This window comes from Oncorhynchus clarkii, chromosome 19 (assembly GCF_045791955.1).
Source record: "Oncorhynchus clarkii lewisi isolate Uvic-CL-2024 chromosome 19, UVic_Ocla_1.0, whole genome shotgun sequence".
Taxonomy (NCBI): Eukaryota; Metazoa; Chordata; class Actinopteri; order Salmoniformes; family Salmonidae; genus Oncorhynchus; species Oncorhynchus clarkii.
The window spans coordinates 47662191-47676884 of NC_092165.1; the positions used below are offsets into that span (position 1 = coordinate 47662191).

Sequence of the window (14694 nt, forward strand, 5' to 3'; positions counted from 1 at the left end):
CTTCTCCTGTCTCCTACCTGATTAAACAGACACGACTAAACCCCCTTCTTCTCCTGTCTCCTACCTGATTATACAGACACTACTTAACCCCCAGCCTTCTCCTGTCTCCTACCTGATTAAACAGACACTACTTAACCCCCAGCCTTCTCCTGTCTCCTACCTGATTACACAGACACTACTAAACCCCCTCCTCCTGTCTCCTACCTGATTACACTACTAAACCCCCTCCTTCTCCTGTCTCCTACCAGATTACAGACACTACTAAACCCCCTCCTTCTCCTGTCTCCTACCTGATTACACAGACACTACTAAACCCCCTCCTCCTGTCTCCTACCTGATGACACACACTACTAAACACCCTCCTCCTGTCTCCTACCAGATTACACAGATACTACTAAAACCCCTTCTTCTCCTGTCTCCTACCTGATTAAACAGACACTACTAAACCCCCTTCTTCTCCTGTCTCCTACCAGATTACACAGACACTACTCAACCCCTCCTTCTCCTGTCTTCTACCTGATTACAGACACTACTAAACCCCCTCCTTCTCCTGCCTCCTACCTGATTACACAGACACTACTAAACCCCTTCTTCTCCTGTCTCCTACCAGATTACACAGGCACTACTAAACCCCCAGCCATCTCCTGTCTCCTACCAGATTACACAGACACTACTAAACCCCCTTCTTCTCCTGTCTCCTACCTGATTAAACAGACACTACTAAACCCCCTTCTTCTGTCTCCTACCTGATTACACAGACACTACTAAACCCCCTCCTTCTCCTGTCTCCTACCTGATTACACACACTACTAAACCCCCTCATCCTGTCTCCTATCTGATTACAGACACTATTAAACCCCCTCCTTCTCCTGTCTCCTACCTGATTACACAGACACTACTAAACCCCCAGCCATCTCTTGTCTCCTACCAGATTACACAGACACTACTCAACCCCTCCTTCTCCTGTCTTCTACCTGATTACAGACACTGCTAAACCCCCTCCTTCTCCTGCCTCCTACCTGATTACACACACTACTAAACCCCTTCCTCCTGTCTCCTACCAGATTAGACACTACTAAACCCCCAGCCATCTCCTGTCTCCTACCTGATTAAACAGACACTACTTAACCCCCAGCCTTCTCCTGTCTCCTACCTGATTACACAGACACTACTAAACCCCCTCCTCATGTCTCCTACCTGATTAGACACACTACTAAAACCCCTCATTCTCCTGTCTCCTACCAGATTACACAGACACTACTAAACCCCCTTCTCCTGTCTCCTACCTGATTAAACAGACACTACTAAACCCCCTTATTCTGTCTCCTACCTGATTACACAGACACTACTAAACCCCCTCCTTCTCCTGTCTCCTACCTGATTACACACACTACTAAACCCCCTCATCCTGTCTCCTATCTGATTACATACACTATTAAACCCCCTCCTTCTCCTGTCTCCTACCTGATTACACAGACACTACTAAACCCCCAGCCATCTCCTGTCTCCTACCAGATTACACAGACACTACTAAACCCCCAGCCATCTCTTGTCTCCTACCAGATTACACAGACACTACTCAACCCCTCCTTCTCCTGTCTTCTACCTGATTACAGACACTGCTAAACCCCCTCCTTCTCCTGCCTCCTACCTGATTACACACACTACTAAACCCCTTCCTCCTGTCTCCTACCAGATTAGACACTACTAAACCCCCAGCCATCTCCTGTCTCCTACCTGATTAAACAGACACTACTTAACCCCCAGCCTTCTCCTGTCTCCTACCTGATTACACAGACACTACTAAACCCCCTCCTCATGTCTCCTACCTGATTAGACACACTACTAAAACCCCTCATTCTCCTGTCTCCTACCAGATTACACAGACACTACTAAACCCCCTTCTCCTGTCTCCTACCTGATTAAACAGACACTACTAAACCCCCTTATTCTGTCTCCTACCTGATTACACAGACACTACTAAACCCCCTCTTTCTCCTGTCTCCTACCTGATTACACACACTACTAAATCCCCTCATCCTGTCTCCTATCTGATTACAGACACTATTAAACCCCCTCCTTCTCCTGTCTCCTACCTGATTACACAGACACTACTAAACCCCCAGCCATCTCCTGTCTCCTACCAGATTACACAGACACTACTAAACCCCCAGCCATCTCTTGTCTCCTACCAGATTACACAGACACTACTCAACCCCTCCTTCTCCTGTCTTCTACCTGATTACAGACACTACTAAACCCCCTCCTTCTCCTGCCTCCTACCTGATTACACACACTACTAAACCCCTTCCTCCTGTCTCCTACCAGATTAGACACTACTAAACCCCCAGCCATCTCCTGTCTCCTACCTGATTAAACAGACACTACTTAACCCCCAGCCTTCTCCTGTCTCCTACCTGATTACACAGACACTACTAAACCCCCTCCTCATGTCTCCTACCTGATTAGACACACTACTAAAACCCCTCATTCTCCTGTCTCCTACCAGATTACACAGACACTACTAAACCCCCTTCTCCTGTCTCCTACCTGATTAAACAGACACTACTAAACCCCCTTATTCTGTCACCTACCTGATTACACAGACACTACTAAACCCCCTCCTTCTCCTGTCTCCTACCTGATTACACACACTACTAAACCCCCTCATCCTGTCTCCTATCTGATTACAGACACTATTAAACCCCCTCCTTCTCCTGTCTCCTACCTGATTACACAGACACTACTAAACCCCCTTCTTCTCCTGTCTCCTACCTGATTACACAGACACTACTAAACCCCCTCCTTCTCCTGTGTCCTACCTGATTACACAGACACTACCAAACCCCCCTCCTTCTCCTGTCTCCTACCGGATTACACAGACACTACTAAACCCCCAGCCCTTTCCTGTCTCCTACCAGATTACACAGACCCTACTAAACCCCCTCCTCCTGTCTCCTACCTGATTACAGACACTACTAAACCCCCTCCTTCTCCTGTCTCCTACCAGATTACACAGACACTACTAAACCCCTCTTTCTCCTACCTGATTACACAGACACTACTAACCCCTTCCTTCTCCTGTCTCCTACCAGATTACACAGACACTACTAACCCCCTCCTTCTACTGTCTCCTACCTGATTACAGACACTACTAAACCCACATCCTTCTCCTGTCTCCTACCTGTTACAGACACTACTAAACCCCCTCCTTCTCCTGTCTCCTACCAGATTACACAGACACTACTAAACCCCCTCCTCATGTCTCCTACCTGATTACAGACACTACTAAACCCCCTCCTTCTCCTGTCTCCTACCAGATTACACAGACACTACTAACCCCCTCCTTCTCCTGTCTCCTACCTGATTACAGACACTACTAACCCCCTCCTTCTCCTGTCTCCTACCAGATTACACAGACACTACTAACCCCCTCCTTCTCCTGTCTCCTACCTGTTACAGACACTACTAAACCCCCTCCTTCTCCTGTCTCCTACCAGATTACACAGACACTACTAAACCCAGGCAGCAGTTTTTTTTCCTCTAGTGGATGGTTGAGTTTGGGGGAAGAACCAGATCTGAGTTTGCCTCATCGCTCACGACTGTAGAGCTGCCTGGGACATTACTACGTTTTTAACCCCTGGTTTATTGCTCTGATTGTGGCTTTTTCTGTTTCAGATCAAAGGGTCGTGGTCGTCTAAAAGAGGGAAAGACAATTATAACCCTTACAGCCACGGAAACATATTCACCAACTGCTGTGCAGCGCTGTGTGGACCCCTGCCACCCAGGTAAGGACAGTCCTGTGTTTGCGTGCGGATCTGACACTATCTGGCTCTGTATATTTGGATTTACCCAGAATGTAACATATGGCACACTATCATCCTCTGTCTTAGAGAAATCTCAAATCCAATAGTTCTTCTCATTCTAGGAGAAATCAGTTTTTCCTGTCACTGTAATTTACTACATTGTCAGAAAGCTAAAATAGGTCTCACCTTGATCTCGCTAGAGAGCTGCTGCTGTGAAATCATCTGCCTGCAGCTATTCCTCATTCAGACCTCTGATAGTACAACGGATTCCAGCACCTCCCAGTGAGATCAAACTATGCACATAGAAGTGCTAGATGTAGTAGTCATTGTATCTATAGACTCATAGCCATTGATTGCTTATTAGCTTGTCTTATCCAACACTTCCTTCTCTACAGAATTTGCATTCAGACACATCATCAATATAACCCTTTCATTTGGATTGCCTCACTGTGTATAACTCATAGTTGAAACCCCATTATTTATTTCACCTTTATTTAAATAGGCCATAGAGGCAAAATAATTACAATTTAGCATTAACACTGGAGTGACATATGTGCAGATGATGATGTGCAGGTAGAGATACTGGGGTGCAAAAAATGAAATGGGGATGAACAGTGAAATATACCTGCTGGAGCTACGGGTGGGTGTTGCTATGGTGACCAGTGAGCTAAGATAACGCAGGGCTTTACCTAGCAAAGACTTATAGATAGTGGGTTTGGCGATGAATATGTAGCAAGGGCCAGCCAACGAGAGCGTACAGGTTGCAGTGGTGAGTAATATATGGGGCTTTGGTGACAAAATGGATGGCACTGTGATAGACTACATCCAATTTGCTAAGTGGAGTGTTGAAGGCTATTTTGTAAATGACATCGCCAAAGTCAAGGATCGTAGGATAGTCAGTTTTACCAGGGTATATTTGGCAGCATGAGTGAAGGAGGCTTTGTGAAATAGTATGCCAATTCTATATTTCATTTTGGATTGGAGATACTTAATGTGACTCTGGAAGGAGAGTTTACAGTCTAACCAGACACCTAGGTATTTGTAGTTGTCCACATATTCTAAGTCGGAACCGTCCAGAGTACTGATGCTAGGCGGGCGGGCAGCAATCGGTTAAAGAGCATGCATTTAGTTTTACTAGCATTTCAGAGCAGTTGGAGGCCACGGAAGGAGTGTTGTATGGCATTGAAACTAGTTTGGAGGTTTGTTAACAGTGGCCAGATGTATACAGAATGGTGTCGTCTGCGTAGAGGTGGATCAGGGAATCACCAGCAGCAAGAGCGTCATCATTGATGTATACAGAGAAGAGTCTGCCCGCAAATTGAACCCTGTGGCACCCCCATAGAGACTGCCAGAGGTCCTGTCAACAGGCCCTCTGATTTGACACACTGAACTCTATCTGATAAGTAGTTGGAGAACCAGGCGAGGCAGTCATTTGAGAAACCAAGGCTGTTGAGTCTGCCGATAAGAGTGCGGTGATAGACAGAGTCGAAAGCCTAGTCCAGGTCGATGAAAACGGCTGCACAGTACTGTTTTTTAGCGTGGCTGAGGTGCAGCCATGACCAGCTCAGAAACCAGATTGTATAGTGGAGGAGGTACGGTGGGATTCGAGATAGTCTGTGATCTGTTTGTTAACTTGGCTTTCAAAGACTTTAGAGAGGCAGGGCAGGATGGATATAGGTCTGTAACAGTTTGGGTCTAGAGTGTCTCCCCTTTTGAAGAGGGGGATGACCGCGGCAGCATTCCAATCTTCAGGGTTCTCAGAGGATACAAAAGAGAGGTTGAACAGGCTAGTAATAGGGGATAAGAAAGAGAGGGTCCAGATTGTCTAGCCCAGTTGATTTGTAGGGATCCAGATTTTGCACCTCTTACAAAACATCAGCTATCTGGATTTGGGTGAAGGAGAAGCGGGGGGGGGGGGGGGGCTTGGGCAAGTTGCTGCGGGGGGTGCAGGGCTGTTGGGGGGTAGGGGTAGCCAGGTGGAAAGCATGGCCGGCCGTAGAAAAATGCTTATTGAAATTCTCGATTATCTTAGATTTATCGGTGGTGACAGTGTTTCCTAGCCTCAGAGCAGTGGGCAGCTGGGAAGAGGTGCTCTTATTCTCCATGGACTTTACGGTGCCCCAAAACTTTTTAGAATTAGTTCTTCAGGATGCAAATTTCTGTTTGAAAAAGCTAGCCTTAGCTTTCCTAACTGACTGTGTATATTGGTTCCTGACTTCCCTGAAAAGTTGCATATCACGGGGGCATTTTGATCCTAATGCAGTATGCCACAGGATGTTTTTGTGCTGGTCAAGGGCAGTCAAGTCTGGAGGTAACCAAGGGCTATATCTGTTCTTACTTCTAATTTTTTTGAATGGGGCATGCTTATTTAAGATGGTGAGGAAAGCACTTTTAAAGAACAACCAGGCATCCTCTACTGACGGGATGAGATCAATATCCTTCCAGGATACCCGGGCCAGGTCGATTAGAAAGGCCTGCTTGCTGAAGTATTTTAAGGAGCGTTTGACAGTGATGAGGGGTGGTCGTTTGATAGCGGGCCCATTCCGGATGAAGGCAATGAGGCAGTGATCACTGAGATCCTGGTTGAAGATAGCAGAGGTGTATTTGGAGGGCAAGTTGGTCAGGATGATATCTATGAGGGTGCCCATGTTTACGGATTTAGGGTTGTACCTGGTAGGTTCCTTGATAATTTGTGTGAGATTGAGGGCATCTAGCTTAGATTGTAGGACGCCTGGGGTGCTAAGCATATCCCAGTTTAAGTCACCTAACAGTACCAACTCTGAAGATAGATGGGGGGCAATCAATTCACATATGGTGTCCAGGGCACAGCTGAGGGGGGTCTATAACAAGCGGCAACAGTGAGAGTCTTATTTATGGAAAGGTGGATTTTTAGAAGTAGAAGCTCAAACTGTTTGGGAACAGACCTGGATAGTATGAGAGAACTCTGCAGGCTATCTCTGCAGTAGATTTCAACCCGCCCCCTTTGGCAGTTCTATCTTGACGGAAAATGTTGTAGTTAGGGATGGAAATGTCTACATTTTTGGTGGCCTTCCTAAGCCAGGACTCAGACACGGCTAGGACATCAGGGTTGGCGGAGTGTACTAAAGCAGTGAATAAAACACATTTAGGGAGGAGGCTTCTGATGTTAACATGCATGAAACCAGGGCTTTTACGGTTCCAGGACTGTTATGACCTATGGCCTCCTGTCTTTCTCCCAACACCCTACGTGCCTCCCCTCACGTTCTACACACACACTCTGTGGTGAAAGCGCTGGTTCTTCACACTCACTCAGCCTAGATAGCCTCTATCTTCTCTTATCTTTACAGCCCAGGTTTCCCTCGCTGACTTGACAACTGGAGACGCAGCACCTCTTCTGTGGTTTAACTCTAAGCTCAGTGCCAAATAGTATCCTATTCCCTATGTACTGTAGTGCACTACTTTTGACTAGGGCTCTATAGTGAATAGGGTGCCATTTGGGACATGTATAAAGGCATGCTACAGTGCAACAGTAGCATGTTATTAACAGTGAGGTAAAACACATGTACAGGGCCAGGGGGTACCGGTGAATAAACAGGGGAGAGAAATTAAAAATGCTTTTAGCTCTGGGCCTTTCAGTGTGTTTGGCTGCACTCTGTGTAACGGTCCCAACCCAGCCTCCACTGCCCACATCATTACTCACTGGTAATAACTCTACTGGGTAGCAAGGGACAGTACTCACTGGTAATAACTCTACTGGGTAGCTAGGGACAGTACTCACTGGTAATAACTCTACTGGGGAGCAAGGGACTGTACTCACTGGTAATAACTCTACTGGGTAGCAAGGGACAGTACTCACTGGGCAGGTGGTGGGCAAGAAGGGTGTGTGTGTGTGTGTGTACATTCTATATGTCTTCAGTTTTCACAAGTCCACCTCCGCCTGCCTGTCTGGTGAATTCCTGTAAGAGACTAGCTAGCTCTGAGTCAACAGGCTCTCTGTTACTGATTACCCTGTGCACTCACACATTCCGTTAGAGCTGACCTGTGTCACTGTTTCATATCAACACACAGCCCCTCCATGGTGGTGAATGGATGTTGGTTAGCCCATGACTTAGTCTCTCTATGCACTTACACATACTCACACACCCCCTTTATACAGACACACATGCATCCTTAGACACACATACAAGCTCTCACACACACAAAAAAAAGACACACACTATAATTCAATCATGTTGCTTAACCTCAGCAGGTTCCTGTCTACTCAGCCATGTGTCAGCCCAGCAATGGTAATGATAGAACAGCGATAATGATTCACTCCACTGATCGTTGTATGACCTCATTGACTGAATACTAAGAGGAGAGCCTGCATACGGAATGAAACATTAAATACAACGCTCCTGTAGTGTGCTTCTTCTGGCCCTCTTATTCTTTCACAGTATTAACTCTGTCATCTCATTTCATCTGCATTCTGTATCCTCTTAACATCGATTTACATTGTGTAAGGATATCTGCCAATGATTGAAATTAGAGTATTCAAAGAAAGTAAAGCATTTCATTCACAAATGCAAAATAAATGTACAGTGTCAGCCTTGCCTCAAAGTACAGTATTGAAATAGACTTGGGACTTGCCTTATTCACTTGTCAAGGAAGGGATCTAAAATATTATATCATTGAATGGTTTTCTCAGATATTTCTCTTTCTCTCCTCAGTCTCATCGACAGAAGAGGCTTTGTCCAATCAGACACGCCACAGCCCACCCCGCCAACCAATGGCATCACCATGTATGGATCCACCCAATCACAGAGCCACATGGTGAGGCATTCTCCACTCTGTGTCTTTTCCAAACCTACTTATGGCCATCAGTGCAAACCAAACCACACCCTTGCCATCTTAATATGGCTTACCATATATCACCTGGCCTCTTGAAGATTAGTTAGCTATAGGTTCCTTATAAAAGGTCAAGCATGGTGAACAGTGATATCATTGATTCAACCATTCCGGGCCTTGAATGGAGGGTGGCCGCACAGTGACCCATCATTGGCTGACTCAACCTGGAAAACGAATGGCAGCTGTTGCTGTGCCAGGCCCTGATTGCGTGGCAGTGCCAGCTTCTTCAGCTCTCATAGTAGCCTGATTGTCCAGATGTTGCTGTGCCAGGCCCTGATTGCGTAGCAGTGCCAGCTTCTTCAGCTCTCATAGTAGCCTGATTGTCCAGCTGTTGTCTTATATCCTGCTTGTTTTTTTATCTGTAAACAATGGCTCTACTGTCCACCTTGCCATCTAGATAGATAAACTATCCCAATCAATCTCCCGGGAATTATGATGACCAGCGGCATCATGGTGTATTATTGCAATCATCAGCATTGGTAATTGGTTTAGAGTTGGACCAGGGCCCTGTTTCCACGCGATGGGGGTCAAGGGCAGAGTAGGGTTAGAGCGTCCCTCCCTCCCTCAGGGTTGATGAATAAATACCGCTGCTCTCCTCATACCACGCTAGCAAGCCAACTGACAAGGCTGTTGATCTCACCTCTCTCCCTCTTTCCCTCCAGCTCCTCTCAATCCAAATCTAGAAAGCCAAATCTATTTTGCCAATCTCATTTCCATATCTGGTCAACAGATTGGAACAAGTCAACTGCTGGGATTCCAAATAGTGGATTGTTTCTGTTAATATTCACACAGATTTTACCCATGATGCTCAGTGATCTGGCATTATGGCTGGGAAATAGGTCAGTGCGTGTGTGTGAGCGACAGGCAATGTCATTATGGACAGTGCTCGTGCTGTGTGACTTCTTGGCTCCCCCCCTCATCACACTCTCCCCCTCTCTGACATCTCAGAAATCCCTAGGTAGGGACATGTGTTGTGCTCATGTGCAGTGCACACACTCTCCCCCTCTGCTTCCCACAAGCTTATCATGCAGACTGACTGGACAATCTAACTCTTGTGCTGGGAGGTTTTGGCATGGCAAAAACAGATAGATGGCAAGAAAGGGATGACAGACAATAACATACATAGGGAGAGGAAATGAGAAGAAATTGTGTTTTAGAGCGAAAGGTCCTACAGTACCCAGGTGGAGTGAGTCTGAGTTAACAAGGCACTGTCAGCAGACAGTGTAATTGGTGTTGGAGTGTTTTAGAACAAAGGGAGAGGAACTGTAAATGTCAACCTCACCCCCACCAGTCCTGCAGGGAATGAAAGAAAGAGGACGGCTTCTGGTGGCCCTTAGTGAACAAGCCGTTGTTTCCCTTCTCCTACATTCTAATGAACGGTCACTACTTGTTATACTCCTGAACTTGAATCCAATAGGCTGTTAGAATAATCCAGTGTCCTGGATGGCAGCTCTGGTCTTATTGAGTGGGTCATGGCCATCTGGAACAGTTGTGCTGGCTGGGAGACGTGTTTGGCATTCCATCGCTTAATCACATGTAGAGTCTGTTAGGACCAGTTGTTATTGTTAGGAGTAACATACTACATTTTATTACTTTTCACAGGGAACCATTTGAAATGTCGCCACTAACGAAATCTATATTTAGTCACCAACTTAAGAGAATGTGGCATGTGTTTGACTTAACAAGAGAAAGAATTTCCATTGAAATATAGCGCCGTTGAATCATAGCTGGTCGTCATGTAAATACTGAAAAACAGCGTCTGTCTCCGGGCCATCAGACTGCTGAACAGCCATCACACAGTGTCCTGCAGTACGAGACAAAACACACACCTCATACACACTCAAGAATCCTGTACTCACAAATACATTCACACACAGCCAACTCTGCTGTCCCATGTATATAGAGACAATAAACAATGGACACTTCATGTTTCTTTCATAGTTTTTCCACATACTGTATTCTCAACATCGCTCATTCTAATATATCTACTACTCTACATTGCATTACTGTTACACTGCACACAGCGTATTTATATACTGGATTATTGAGAGCTCACTGTAATATATACTGCTGTACATATCATTCTCACTTGAACTTTTTGGTGTATATATGCATAGAGTTCATTTGGATTACTGTTAATTGGGTTGTTAATTGGATTCGTTACTGCACTGAGCTAGTAACACAAGCATTACACTGCTCCCGCTATTATAACATCTGCTAAACTGTGTACGTGACCAATACACTTTGATTTGTAATAGTGAAAGGCAGTCTGTCAATGTACGAAAGACAAATTGGTAACTAATAATCGTCAAGTTTGGAGTAGACTATTGCTGTTTTTTCCATGTATCTGTTTTGTAAAGCCATTGTAGGCTGATCTAGAGAAGCTGTGTCACCATGGCAACAGATTACAAGGATGCCGTCATGTCATTACACCATCCGTTACATTAGGCCCCAGTCAGGAAGTGACAGAGAGAACCGTGGAAGGACAGTATGTGTGGGCGACGTGACATCTAGAACAGTGGCCATGGCCTCTAGTTAAAACACAATCAGCTTTTGTTTTTTGTCATTTTCTGTTGTAGCTGGCAGCTATTTTTAGATGGCCGAGCGGGACACATGTAGACTCCGGAATTTGATGGACTCCTGTTTCAACTTGAGTACTGGATAATGATCCACACAACTCATTTTAGACTCTCAGTATCTTTGTGGTGTCTACCTGACGTGTGATTTGTTCATTCATTAGACAAATGACTAATAGAATGCTTCTCACCTATGTCAAACTAATAATCTAGCTTGAACAACCCTAGAATGAACCAATGTTTAGACAGCTGACATCATTTGAATGTGCATCAGATCATCATGCAGTCAGCCAGGCAGGCAGGCAGATCATCATGCAGGCAGGCAGATCGTCATGCAGTCAGCCAGGCAGGCAGATCGTCATGCAGTCAGCCAGGCAGGCAGATCGTCATGCAGTCAGCCAGGCAGGCAGATCGTCATGCAGTCAGCCAGGCAGGCAGATCGTCATGCAGTCAGCCAGGCAGGCAGATCGTCATGCAGTCAGCCAGGCAGGCAGATCGTCATGCAGTCAGCCAGGCAGGCAGATCGTCATGCAGTCAGCCAGGCAGGCAGATCGTCATGCAGTCAGCCAGGCAGGCAGATCGTCATGCAGTCAGCCAGGCAGGCAGATCGTCATGCAGTCAGCCAGGCAGGCAGATCGTCATGCAGACAGCCAGGCAGGCAGATCGTCATGCAGTCAACCAGGCAGGCAGATCGTTATGCAGTCAGTCACAGATCGTTATGCAGTCAGTCAGCCAGGCAGGCAGATCGTTATGCAGTCAGTCAGCCAGGCAGGCAGATCGTTATGCAGTCAGTCAGCCAGGCAGGCAGATCATTATGCAGTCAGTCAGCCAGGCAGGCAGATCATTATGCAGTCAGCCAGGCAGGCAGACAGATTGTCATGCAGTCATCCAGGCAGGCAGACAGATTGTCATGCAGTCATCCAGGCAGGCAGACAGATTGTCATGCAGTCATCCAGGCAGGAAGACAGATTGTCATGCAGTCATCCAGGCAGGAAGACAGATCGTCAGCCAGGCAGGCATACAGATCATCATGCAGTCAGTCAGCCAGGCAGGCAGATCAAGAGCAGACATGGTTTTGTTCAGGCTAGGCTAGACCAGGTTTGGTTAGTTGTATTCCTTCTCTCCTTCTCTTAGCTCTGTTCCAGCTGCTCTTCCTGTAGTTTGCTGGGCTGATGACCGGTTTATGACCAGGGCTAAACTTATCAGAAGTCAACTTCACTACCTCACAGGCTCCTAGCACAGAGCAGCACGCCAACATGGGTAATGACAGCCAGTGCTTTGGAAAATATCTGTCTCTTCTCCCCCTGGGCAGAACAGGGGGCAGCAGTCCCAGACCCAACCAGCAACTCACCCTCCCCAGCCTTCTAAAGGAATTACAGCCAAGGAGATAGTCAAAGCTCATTAGTAAATAATGCCTATTTTTCCAAAGGACAGTATGGAGCTAAAATAATTTGAAAAACATTTATAAAGTAACCTAAGGAGTGCAACTTTGCCAAAGCTGGCCCTTATTATTAGATTTGGAGATGTGATGGGATTGTGGAGCGCACCTGTCAAAGAGAAGCTTTCGATCTTGACTAGCTGACATTGGGGCTAAACTAATCATGATGAAAGATCTATAGGCTGTCTCATTGTTGTCGGTGATCAGGCCTGCCACTGTTGTGTTGGCAAACTTAATGATGGTGTTGGAGTCTTGCCTGGCCACGCAGTCGTGGGTGAACAGGGAGTACAGGAGGGGACTAAGCACGCACCCCTGTGTTGAGGGGTGTGGCAGATTATTTTTTTTATATAAATGCATAAATAAATTATTTAACCTTTATTTAACCATGTAGGCTAGTTGAGAACAAGTTCTCATTTGCAACTGCGCCCTGGCCAAGATAAAGCATAGCAATTGGACACATACAACAACACAGAGTTACACATGGAATAAACAAAACATAGTCAATAATACAGTAGAACAAAAGAAAACAAAATGTCTATATACAGTGAGTGCAAATAAGGTCAAATAAGGGAGTTAAGGCAATAAATAGGTCATGGTGGCGAAGTAATTACAATATAGCAATTAAACACTGGAATGGTAGATGTGCAGAAGATGAATGTGCAAGTAGAGATACTGGGGTGCAAAGGAGCAAGATAAATACAGTATGGGGATGAGGTAGGTAGATGGATGGGCTGTTTACAGATGGACTATGTACAGGTGCAGTGATCTGTGAGCTGCTCTGACAGCTGGTGCTTAAAGCTAGTGAGGGAGATATGAGTCTCCAGCTTCAGAGATTTATGCAGTTCGTTCCAGTCATTGGGAGCAGAGAACTGGAAGGAAAGATGACCAAAGGAGGAATTGGCTTTGGTGGTGACCAGTGAGATATACCTGCTGGAGCGCGTGCTACGAGTGGGTGCTGCTATGGTGACCAGTGAGCTGAGATAAGGCAGGGCTTTACCTAGCAGAGACTTGTAGATAACCTGTAGCCAGTGGGTTTGGCGACAAGTATGAAGCGAGGGCCAACCAACGAGAGCGTACAGGTCGCATGGTGGGTAGTGTATGGGGCTTTGGTGACATAACGGATGGCACTGTGATAGACTACATCCAGTTTGTTGAGTAGAGTGTTGGAGGCTATTTTATAGATGACATCACCGAAGTCAAGGATCGTCAGTTTTACCAGGGTATGTTTGGCAGCATGAGTGAAGGATGCTTTGTTGCGATATAGGAAGCCGATTCTACATTTAATTTTGGATTGGAGATGCTTAATGTGAGTCTGGAAGGAGAGTTTACAGTCTAACCAGACACCTAGGTATTTGTAGTTGTAGTCAGAACCGTCCAGAGTAGTGATGCTGGACGGGCGAGAAGGTGCGGGCAGTGATCGGTTGAATAGCATGCATTTTGTTTTACTTGCATTTAAGAGCAGTTGGAGGCCACGGAATGAGAGTTGTATGGCATTGAAGCTCGTCTAGAGGTTAGTTAGCACAGTGTCCAAAGAGGGGCCAGAAGTATACAGAATGGTGTCGTCTGCGTAGAGGTGTATCAGAGAATCAACAGCAGCAAGAGCGACATCATTGATGTATACAGAGAAGAGAGTTGGCCCGAGGATTGATGAGATTGTGTTTTGTTGCCTTCCCTTACCACCTGGGGGGCGGCCCGTCAGGATGTCCCGGATCCAGTTGCAGAGGGAGTCCTTAGCTTATTATTAAATAGGCTAGACAAGGACTCATTTAGTTCAAAGGCTAAAACAGTGCACTGCTGGCTCATTCCCAGTCCATTTAGATGTTTGATTTACATGGACACTATTTAGGTTACAGAGATACAGAGCTAAATCATTATCTGGCTTAATGCTGTTTCAACTCCATGTATTGACTTCACTATGCATTTGAGTCACATTGAATACTGTGTATTTTAGGGCTGTCCCCGACAACAACAAAAATCTTGGTCGACCGAGAGTCATCTGTTCTTTCGA

At 46.1% G+C, this 14694-nt stretch overlaps 1 protein-coding gene across 6 annotated transcripts in view; it reads left to right on the forward strand.

The window, feature by feature from the left end:
• The window catches only part of LOC139375322 (palmitoyltransferase ZDHHC14-like), a 90382-nt gene that overhangs the window by 73764 nt on the left and 1924 nt on the right, over positions 1–14694 (forward strand). For all 6 annotated transcript variants that reach the window (XM_071116996.1, XM_071116995.1, XM_071116991.1 and 3 more), the window contains 2 exons: positions 3679–3788; positions 8495–8597. In XM_071116996.1, the coding sequence (XP_070973097.1) occupies positions 3679–3788; positions 8495–8597 (213 nt within the window). The remainder of the gene's footprint in view (positions 1–3678; positions 3789–8494; positions 8598–14694) is intronic.